Source organism: Balaenoptera borealis (genome assembly GCF_965194805.1).
Source record: "Balaenoptera borealis genome assembly, chromosome: 1".
NCBI classification, from domain to species: Eukaryota; Metazoa; Chordata; class Mammalia; order Artiodactyla; family Balaenopteridae; genus Balaenoptera; species Balaenoptera borealis.
In genome coordinates this window covers 165,504,894-165,516,169 of record NC_138860.1, presented here as the reverse complement: position 1 = coordinate 165,516,169, position 11,276 = coordinate 165,504,894, and the positions used below count along the sequence as shown (strand labels likewise).

Genomic DNA, 11,276 nt, shown 5'->3' with positions numbered 1-11,276 from the left:
GAGTGCTCTGGGCACAGGTCATATGGTCAGGTCCCGACTCTCCACTTCAATCTTATTACCAAGGCTTAGCTTGCCTTCTGACAGCTACAGTGACATGGGGAAAAGCGACCCAGAGCTTAAGACAACTTTTCTTTCTCCAAAGAGTGCTTTCTTTCTGGAGCCTAGAATAGAAACCCTTTGCTCCCTAGATTTCTCAGGCACTGATTTTCTTATCCTTAGTGGTCAATCCTAATACTCTTCTCCATCTCTCCCTGCCAAAAGAGGATATGGGAAAGCAAAAGGGGAGAAATATCCAGCCCTCCTCCCTAGTTCTCTATTGCCTAGAAAGGGCTGCCTAGCCTTGGCCACTGTTTATAGAGAGCTCAAAGGGAGGGGCAATAATGCTCACCTTGGACCCACATCTGCCAATCAAAGGGCTATAACAACAGGCACCATTTATGTAAACTCTCCTCACCTGCACTGAACCCAAACCACTTGGTTAGTTAATGCGATCAATTCACCAGAGTTGAGAAGACAGTGAGGGGACAATGGCAGCAGCCTCTCACTCCAGGCCCAGAGGCCTCCCCTGAGAGACAGATACCCTGAAAACAAAATGCTCAATATTAGACAGGCTCTGACCTAAGAATGAGCATTCAATCTGGACAGCAAATCCTGCCTTCAAGGCATTGGGATTTATTGAAAAACTACATACATATTAAAACATCTTTATATACATTTTCACCATTACAAGATTACAAATATACAAATGTAAATTCCATCAAAATCAGCATCTTGCATATTACAAACAACTGTAGAAAACCTATATCCTAATTCCACCAGTTAAATTGGTATTCCTTATCTGCCAGTGAAAAACTGGCACAGTTCATCCAGCTTCCCAAGTCCAGCTCCTGACAGTAAACATTCCATTTACATGGAATGTTTTTCCAAAGCAGCAGTGACACTTGGTTCTGAGAGGAAAAAAAAAAAAATCTGTCTAAAACTCTGACAGCCGCATGGTAGTTCAGGGAAAATTGGGAGTGGTGGCAATCCTAACAATATTTTGATGAAACTCTATGATGATCTTTTCTCAAAATAAGTAATGAAGTATTAAATTATCCTCTGCTCAGGGCAATGTACTCAACCCAGTTAATGCAATAAATAATGATTATATATAACTCTTCCAGTCAGAATGAGAAGGAAGGTCCTTGAGCAACAGTGCTTCAAATAGAAAATTTAGTCCTAAGAGAGAGCTCTCTGCCCCATGGAATATCTAATGTCGATGGACACAGGATGTAACCTTTTATCTTCATCCTCATACTCCAGAAAAGTTGCTCTTTCTGACTTGGGTACCAGTTTGAGTCCTTATTATAAAGGAAGCACAGGTTAATTGGAAATTTGAGACTGCATTGGGAAAAGGCATAAAAGAAAATGGAAGGGGCAAAACTAATAAAACAGCCCATCTGTCGATTCCTAGGTCCTCTAAGAAGTCTCTCTTTCACTGAGTCCTGGTCACCATGGTGCAGATCATAGGGGTGTGAAGGAGTCATCCCAGTTTTGACGTTCACTGCTGTCTGTAATTTTCTGTCATGCCGCACTTTTTCTTCCTCCAACCACCCCTTTCACCAAAAGTTATCAACCCAGGAAGCTGCTAGGATAAAATGTCAAATATTTAATGGAGGACACCCAGGTATCCCATAAGTTGATGTTGTAAACACTGAAGAATTAAGTTAGTGGCGAACCCAGGAAGTAATACTAGGAGAGATGTCCAGAGCCATGCAGTGGAAAGAACTGGAATCTCTGTCCTCAATCTTAATGCACTGATTATGAAGGAAGGGGGGATCATCCACATGAGCATCGATGCCAACCTTCATTGCCAGAAACTTCTCAACGAAGTCTCAACACAGGTGCTGGTGCCCTTGTGGTGTTAGCTTTCCAAGTATCTGAAGATGCTTTGCTTCGATCCTGAAGTGCTATCATCTGTTTTGAGGCGCTTAGGTAACGGGGATGTCATTAAAGATGGACCCCTTCTCCTTACCTAGAGAGCAGAGAAAGAGCCAACTCAAGACCTTCATACAAGTACTTAGCTTCAATTAGCTCTTAAGCAGCTCATAGTTAAATCACGGATCATTAGAAAAAAGAAATAGAAATTTTCCAGGCAAGTTTCAAAGCTGATTACTTACTGCAGGTAGCAATCCCCTTGTACCTTATTGGTAGTGCAAGATTAACACTGCAGCATTTAAGCCTTTAAGCCAGAAATATATATATATATTTTCAATTCAATTCAATTCATTCATTCATTCATTCACTCTGCTGTGGAGAGTCACCAAATCAGTTCTCAAATTCCCTACCCGAGGCTTAGATGATTCCTTTGCTGCCTCAGCCTTGACAGGAGAAAGTGTGTGGAAGACAAAGTTTCTTGAATTTCGGGGAGCACTAGGGTTGAGGTCAGACAGGGCAGCCAGTTTCTGAAGCACAGCTTTGGGCTGGTTTAGCAGTGAGCCCATCTTCAGCTGAGGAAAGAAGAGTCATCAAATTCCTGGTATCAAATTCCAAGTGCCAAGGGAAGAATGAGAAGTCAGCTCCTCCCTGCCTCCACCAGGTATTGAGGGGACACAGTCCTACCCTGCTCAAGTAGAAAAGAAATGGTAGGCTCCTTTGACATCTACTTCCATTTCTTGCAGCCACCTCCCTCCCCTAATGAAAGAGCATTCCCTTAACTTGACCCGGGCCTTTATAACACTGAAGATCATGACATCAGGCTAACAAGGTCCCCAACCAACCTGGTTGTCACTTCCCGGTTTGGTGGCTTCAAAAGGATTTCTGAATAAAGACTCTGATTCTTGAATAACCACAGTGCGACTGACTGAAAAGAAAAGACAGAGAGGCTTGTTCTGGACAAAGCTGCGTAGAATTACTTTTAAATCTAAACAAGCTAACAAGCCTTTAACTAAACCGATAAACTAAAGCCATAGGAGCTCTGATTATTTTATAATCATGACTTGAAAGTACAGTTAAGTGGCTTAAGAGAAGACAGACAACTCAGCTGAACTTATTGTCTAATTAACAGTAATAATAAGAAAAAACAAGAGTGGTAAGAGTGTTAAGGAGTGTTTAAGAGCTTCAGCTCTGGGGTTAGGCATATCTGGGTTCAAATTCCAGCTCTAACACTTAAGTATATAATCCTGGGCAACTGAATAAAGAAGCCAGAATTCACTCCTCTGAGCTGCCTTAGAACATAAAGCAAAACCAGCTACATATACTCACAATCACAATGTCGACTGCCCAATAGTCTAAGATGGAAAGAATACTGTCTCTCCCCATCTGAGGGACCTCTTTAAGATAACATTAGACACCAGCCCATGAGTAAGCTACAAGAGCCCCTGAAGGCTGGAGTCACCTCTAAGGCTCCAGCACTAACAATCCAGGAGGCTAGACCCTGAGGAGGACTAAGAGCTCACCATTCTTCTGCAGAGCTTTGGCTGTAACTTTCTTGGCCAGCATCATAAACTGACTATCTTCCCCAATCTCCTCTTCTTCTTCAGCTGCAATTTTCCCCTGCTGTGCCTGAAAACAAAAATCAGACAGCATTAACAGAAGCCCACAGCGCCCCCAAATAATTAGTATAGCCTGGAAGCTAGAGTACTTGGGACAGCATTTGTTTTCCTTTTTTGCAACTCTTTGTTGCTTTAGACAAAAAAAAAAGGATTTTGGACAAAAACATGACTAGAACTGCCCATGGTAACCTTCTCAAAGCACAAAAGAAAATTCAAGGATTAAAAGGGACAGCAATATATTGCCCAAGATTTTGACGACTATCATGACAAGCTGGGTGACGGAGTGACCCTCATAAGTAGGGTTGGAATAGGAGATTTCTTGCAGGCTTCCTACCTGGTCCCGAAGCCACTGCTCTCGTTCAATTCGCTCCTTCCTCCATCTGGCTTCTGTCTCATCAAGCTGTTCTTCAGTCTGATCATCATCAGAGTCTCTGTGGAACAAGTCCATCTGGGAAGCATCATCTAAAGCAAAGAGTTAAGGCTATTAGCATTCTGCAATCCCCACAAGAGAGGGTGTCTCAACAGACACAAGTGAACCCTTTTCATTTACAATATATTGACACAAGCTTTTCCTATCCATTAATAGAAAATAAAGGTCAAGGCAAGGTCCTCCACAGCTACCTGCTATAGTTTTGATTTCCTCTTGCTGTCTTAAACTGGACAAACATGGAACTTGTACCATCTGCTTCTAAAGGCAACAATCAAAATACCTATGTTTTTCCATCGGAATTTCCTCATTCGTCCAGGACCATCACTGTGCAGGTCCCCATCAGCAAGGTACCTTTCTTGGTACAAACGTAACTGTCGCTTATCATCATCCAACATTGTTTTCCTACAACAGGAGAAATATGGTGTTCAAAACCAGGACCCCTGTGGCTGGTTATAGGGCCTGCCTTAAGACATACCCCATTCATTATTCAGAAGGGCTTGCTGGGATACTGACATGTGTATTTTCTTGATTTGACTGTGCAGTTCCTCATCAGAAGGAAGTAATTCATCAATTACATCCTCTTCATATTCATCAAGCTCTTCCCCATCATACTCATCTTCACTTCCCACGTCACTCCCTGACACCTCTGCCTCATCCTCCAGGTATTTCTTTAATCTCCTGGAAAATTGAAAATTAGAAAATACAACAATGAATATACACACAGCAATGAGAAAAGCAGAACACAGAGCCATCTCTAATAACAATAAGATTAAATTAATAATAATAATACAGTTTGATAATACTTAAAAGTCTATTATTTAATATATACTGTGTGCCAATAACTGTGCTTTTGGAGCATTACTGCGTTATCTCAGGGAGGGGTATTATTATTCCCTTCAATTTTCAGTTGAAGGAACTAAGACTCAGAGAGTAAACAACTTACCAATGGTCACATAGCTGGGAGGCAGCTGAGCCTGGATTCATCCTAGGCTGGTGACTCTAAAGCCAGAACTCTCAATCTCCTCTATATATTTGGGACATACCTGCCAGAAGGTTCAAACTATTTTGTCTTCTATTTAAGCTTACCAGCTTCAGGAGACAGACTAGAGATAGTATAGTATGGAAAGGTAATAGACTGGGGTCTTCTTACAGCCTGCCAAATCTTGACCCTCAAATTAGAGGTATGACTGAAGCTCAGAGTTACTAGTAATCAAAACCACTACAAGTTAGTTTTTCTGACTTCAGCTCACATCGAGAACAAATCTGCTGTCATCTGAGTTCAAAGTGCTGTCACCTATGGTCATGAGTGGCAGAAGCTTGATGGCTTTCTGAAGGCTGATTTAAAGCTGAGTTCCTCTAACTCCTAGGGTTCCTGAAGAATTCCTTCAGGGGCCAATAGCCACTAAGCTTCTCAATCTTCCCATCTACCCTCTTTGAGCAGTTCAATTTTTAGCTGCCATTCTTTATAAGATTTCATTTGAACAAAGGACTCTATAGTTAAGTAAGGTTTAAGAACCATTGCCTTAGGAAAAAAAATCTATAGATGGCCCAAAGCTGTATGAATAGTTAATTTGACAGGTGACAAATTAGAAGCCCAAACTGATCTCAATAGAATGGAATGATGGGCTAAAAACAACAAAATAAATCTAATAAGGATCAATATGATGTCCTATATTTGAATTCCAAAAGTCATCCACAAATAATAAAATGTGGAATACCTATTAAAATGGTTTTTATAAAACCTTCAATATCAAGGAAAAAGGCTTACAGATATGGTAAGCAGGAAAAAAAAGCAAGATACAAAATTGTACATACAAAAAAAATTGTACAGGGCTTCCCTGGTGGCGCAATGGTTAAGAATCTGCCTGCCAATGCAGGGGACACGGGTTCGAGCCCTGGTCCGGGAAGATCCCACATGCCGCAGAGCAATTAAGCCCGTGCGCCACAACTACTGAGCCTGCACTCTAGAGCCTGCGAGCCACAACTACTGAAGCCAGCATGCTACTGAAGCCCATGCGTCTAGAGCCTGTGCTCCGCAACAAGAGAAGCCACCACAACGAGAAGCCTGCGCAATGCAACGAAATTAGCCCCCGCTTGCCGCAATTAGAGAAAGCCCATGTGCAGCAAAGAAGACCCAACACAGCCAAAAATAAAATAAATAAAATAAATAAATTAAAAAAAAAAATTGTACAGATCTCAACCACATAAAAATATATGCCTGAAAAAAAGTTATGCGGTAATAATAACCACCACCACCACTTTCACAAATATCCTGGACGGTGGACATGGATGACTTTTTTTTTTTTTTGGCTGCTTTGGGTCTTCGTTGCTGCAAGCGGGCTTTCTCTAGTTGCGGTGAGCAGGGGTTACTCTTTGTTGTTGTGCGTGGGCTTCTCTTTGCAGTGGCTTCTCTTGTTGCAGAGCACGGGCTCTAGGCATGCGGGCTTCAGTAGTTGCAGCACTTGGGCTCAGTAGTTGTGGCTCTCGGGCTCTAGAGTACAGGCTCAGTAGTTGTGGCACACAGGCTCAGTTGCTCCGCAGCATGTGGGATTGTCCCGGACCAGGGATCGAACCTGTGTCCCCTGCATTGGCAGGTGGATTCTTAACCACTGCACCACCAGGGAAGTTCCTGGATGACTTTTTATTTATGTCTTTCTGTATTCTTTGAAATATTCCAAAATAAATGGCTTACTTTCATGATCAAAACGACAACAAAGGGACTTCCCTGGTGGCGCAGTGGTTTAGAATCCGCCTGCCAGTGCAGGGACACGGGTTCGAGCCCTGGTCGGGGAGGATCCCACATGCCGTGGAGCAACTGAGCCCGTGCACCACGACTACTGAGCCCACGTGCCACAACTGCTGAGCCCGTGCGCCTGGAACCTGTGCTCCGCAGCAAGGGAAGCCACCGCAGTGAGAAGCCCGTGCACCACAATGAGGGGTGGCCCCTGCTGGCCGCAACTAGAGAAAGCCTACATGCAGCAACGAAGACCCAATGCAGTCAAAAATAAATAAATAAATTTACAAAAAAATTTTAAAAAATGAAAAAAAAAATCACTATATAAAAAAAAAAAAAACGACAATAAAATATTAAAAAAATAAAGGGGGGTCATTTGCCTGAGACTAGGATGAGGAAAACCTGGAATGACAGTAATTCATAGGAAAAAAGACATGGGGAATTTAGTCATCTACTAGATCCTCAGGATCTACAGTGACTCAGCTCTTATGCTCTTTGGTTACTTTATAAGTAGTATGCAACCAGAACAAGGGATGTGGTTGTACCACTATATAGAGCAGAAGTCAGACCACACCTGAAGATAAAGAGAGTATCCATACATGTGAAGAGTCTGGAAGCAATGTCACGTGAGAAACAGCTGAAGAACTAGGGATGTTTAGTATAGAAATCACTTGAGGAGGACGTGACCATCTTTGAATACTCACGATATCACGTAAATGGATTTTATTCAATCTGTGTTAACCACAAAAAGCAAAAATAGAACCAGCAAATGTAGCAAGCTACAACCCAACTGTCAGGAGAACTTTCTTGCAACTGAAGGAAGGGACATAACACCTACATTTGCCTTTTCAACTTCTCGGATTGCTGCAGGAGGTCTTCCTCATCATTATCTTCATGGTCTTCTAGGGCCGGGTCTTCATTGTCAGAGTCACTGTGTTCATCCTGCAAAATCATATAGTATCACATGCAAAGTTACACAGAATAAAATGTGTCCTCAACTAAGACAGGAATTTATAAACTTCTGCCCAAACATTTCATTCTAGGAAATTGCTTCTGATAACATGCCAAACAGAATTCTCAAGAACTCAAACTACAAAACAAGCAAACACAGCAGCAATACATGGAGTTCAGTTGTGATTACTCTGTCCCCTTCAAACTCACCTCATCACTATCAAATTCATTATCATTTGGGACAAGCTGAAAGTCTCCAAATTCCTCCTCTTCACCTTCTTCTTCCCTAAAATGCAAATCAACAAATCAATAAACAAGTTGAAGGCAAACTACAAGCAGTCAGCCAACTTAGGAATTGAAAATATTTTATAGCACCAACAATCTCTTCAAGAAACAGGAAACGAGATATCTTGCCTTTAAAAAAATTTTTTTAATTGTGATAAAATACACACAACATAGTTTACTATCTTAACCATTTTAAGTGTACAGTTCATTAGTGTTAAGTACATTCACATTGTTTGCAACCAACCTCCAGAACTCTTTTCATATACAAAACTAAAACTCTATACCCTTTCAATAGCAACTCCCCATTCTTCCCTCCCCACAGTCCCTGGCAACCACTCTTCTACTTTGTGTCTCTATGAATTTGACTACTCTAAGTACCTCATGTAAGTGGAATCGTACAGTATTTGTCTTTTTGTGACTAGCTTACTTCACTTAGCATAATCTCCTCACAGTTCATCCATGCTGTAGCATGTATCAGAATTTCCTTCCTTTTTAAATGCTGACTATTATTCCACTGTGTATGTATCCACTTGGGATCTTCCACCTTTTGACTATTACGAATAATGCTGCAATGAACATGGGTGTACAAATATCTATAACAGACGCTGTTCTCACTTCTTTTGTGTATATACCCAAAAGTGGAATAACTGCTGGGTGTGAGGTAGTACCTTATTATGGTTTTGATTTGCATTTTCTTTTCTTTTTTTTTTTTTTAAATAAATTTATTTATTTTATTTATTTTTATTTTTGGCTGTGTTGGGTCTTCGCTGCTGCGCACAGGTTTTCTCTAGTTGCGACGAGCAGGGGCTACTCTTTGCTGCAGTGCGCGGGCTTCTCATTGCGGAGCACGGGCTCTAGGCGCGCGGGCTCCAGTAGTCGCAGCACACAGGCTCAGTAGTTGTGGCTCACAGGCTCTAGAGCACAGGCTCAGTAGTTGTGGCGCATGTGCTTAGTTGCTCCGCAGCATGAGGGATCTTCCCGGACCAGGGCTTGAACCTGTGTCCCCTGCATTGGCAGGTGGATTCTCAACCACTGCGCCACCAGGGAAGCCCCTGCATTTTCTTAATTATTAGTGATGTTGAGAACTTTCATGTGCTTTTTCTTGCCTTTTTTTACCCTGTTCCCCACCAACTAAATGAAAGCATTATAATTTCCTTACTATGCAAATATGAGACTCAAACAGACCGCAAGACTCTCAGACAGGATATGAAGCCCCTAAGATGACCATTTATTCCTGAGCCCAGAGAACCTACCCCAGTATTTTATCAGAACACCGGACTTGCCAAGTTCCCTCCAATCACTGAGACTCACCTGTCTGTTGGGAAAGAGCCTGAGCAAAGAGCAAGTGCTTCTTCCATTGGATCACCCAGACTGCTCTCCTTCTCCTGCTTATTTAACTCTGATGGAGCCAGAGTAGAGACATCTACATCACAATGAAGAAAAAGATTTGTCACCAAGAAATGACAGCTTTATCCTCTCTCCCCAGCCATCTGAAGACATGCCGGCTCAACACAGTTCTAAGGTAAGCTTGCCAAAAAGAGCTCACCATTCATTCATTCAACAAATCCTTATTTAGTGCTTACTATGTGCCAGGTGCCAGGGAGACAGCGGCAAACAAAACAAAGATCGCAGCTCCCAAACAGCTTACATTCTAGCAGGGGTGTGAGGGGTAGAAAGGGGTGTGCAGGTGGAAGTAATAAGTTAGCATTTATATGAAATTTTCTATGCAGCAGACACTGCTCTAAGCTTTGCACATATATTAGCCATAAATGACAAGTCATATGGCCAAAGCTAAAGCAGTTTTAAGTTGATACTTCACCACTCTAAGAAAGTAAGAGCTCTAAATGTCAGGAGCTAAGCAGTGAATTCAACCTATGCTCAAGAATCTACCACAGCTCTGTTTTCTGTGAACTTCTCACCTGACAGTAAGGGGCTTCTTTTCAAGGACACTGACTTAAGATATTTGGCTGTGGTGAGCCTGACGCTCTGTTGGATAATTACCCTGAGAAGTAAATTTCCCTGAACAAAGATCCAGAAGTTCCTCCATGTTCTCTTTCTTGTCGCTCTTCCTGGACAGAGGTTTTTCAGCCTGAGATGTGAACTTCCCTGTACACAAATCCAGCAGCTCATCCATGTTGGCGTCCATGGCGTTCTCATCCATACTGGCCAATGGCAATCGAGGCTTCAAAGCTTGGTACTGATTCCTGTGGTTTCTAACATTTAAGAACCTACAAGCCCAATGAAGAGTGTAAGAAATTTTCTAGGAAAAAAACAAAGTGGTGGGTGAAAAGCCCGAACTCATTTCCAGTACCAAAGTTAGAAGCTGAATCCTGAACCAGAAGACAAGAGTGTCACACTTTAGCCTGTGACAATCTAAAGAGGGAGGGGGAAGTTTATGAAAGAATAAAGGCTATTCAAAAGGTAAAGGGTATGGGACTTCCCTGGTGGCACAGTGGTTAAGAACCTGCCTGCCAATGCAGGGGACACAGGTTCATGCCCTGGTCCAGAAAGATCCCACGTGCTGCGGAGCAACTAAGCCCGTGCACCACAACTACTGAGCCTGTGCTCTAGAGCCCACGAGCCACAACTACTGAGCCCGCAAGCCACAACTACTGAGGCCATGTGCCACAACTACTGAAGCCCACGCACCTAGAGCCCGTGCTCCGCAACAAGAGAAGCCACCACAACGAAGAGTAGCCCCCACCTGCCGCAACTAGAGAAAGCCCATGCACAGCAACGAAGACACAATGCAGCCAAAATTAAAAAGATAAATAAATTTATTTTTTTAAAAAAGCCAATTCTAAAAAAAAAGGTGAAGGGTAAAGGATAATTTTTGGCTTCAAATGGTGCTAGAGTAGGGCTTGGTGTTATGGCCGTGTAATGTGCCACAGAAGTGTCAATTCTCAATCCCATCCAACAATCCTAACATAGTAGGATGGATGCAGAGAAATCTGATGACCTTGTAAGAGCTACGCATGTCAAACAATGCAGAAATTGAAGGATCAGAATGCCAGCAAGGCTATTTACTTTTTAATAAATGTATTTATTTATTTATTTATTTATTTTTGGCTGCGTTGGGTCTTCATTGCTGTGCGCGGGCTTTCTCTAGTTGTGGCGAGCGGGGGCTACTCTTCATTGCGGTGTGCGGGCTTCTCATTGCGGTGGCTTCTCTTGTTGCGGAGCACAGGCTCTAGGCGCCCGGGCTTCAGTAGCTGTGGCTCGCGGGGTCTAGAGCGCAGGCTCAGTAGTTGTGCGCACGGGCTTAGTTGCTCTACGGTATGTGGGATCTTCCCAGACCAGGGCTAGAACCCGTGTCCACTGCATTGGCAGGCGGATTCTTAAC

At 42.7% G+C, this 11,276-nt stretch overlaps 1 protein-coding gene across 2 annotated transcripts in view; it reads right to left on the bottom strand.

Annotated features, from left to right (window-relative positions):
• Positions 1 to 638: 638 nt before the first annotated feature.
• CLSPN (claspin) overlaps positions 639 to 11,276 on the bottom strand; it is a 37,490-nt gene continuing 26,852 nt past the window's right edge. For both annotated transcript variants that reach the window (XM_082362651.1, XM_082362652.1), the window contains exons 15-25: positions 9,935 to 10,161; positions 9,245 to 9,356; positions 7,859 to 7,934; positions 7,536 to 7,639; positions 4,477 to 4,641; positions 4,244 to 4,365; positions 3,868 to 3,995; positions 3,438 to 3,543; positions 2,760 to 2,842; positions 2,328 to 2,489; positions 639 to 2,014 (exon numbers count right to left, since the gene is read on the bottom strand). In XM_082362651.1, the coding sequence (XP_082218777.1) occupies positions 1,904 to 2,014; positions 2,328 to 2,489; positions 2,760 to 2,842; positions 3,438 to 3,543; positions 3,868 to 3,995; positions 4,244 to 4,365; positions 4,477 to 4,641; positions 7,536 to 7,639; positions 7,859 to 7,934; positions 9,245 to 9,356; positions 9,935 to 10,161 (1,396 nt within the window). In that variant the 3' untranslated portion in view covers positions 639 to 1,903. The remainder of the gene's footprint in view (positions 2,015 to 2,327; positions 2,490 to 2,759; positions 2,843 to 3,437; positions 3,544 to 3,867; positions 3,996 to 4,243; positions 4,366 to 4,476; positions 4,642 to 7,535; positions 7,640 to 7,858; positions 7,935 to 9,244; positions 9,357 to 9,934; positions 10,162 to 11,276) is intronic.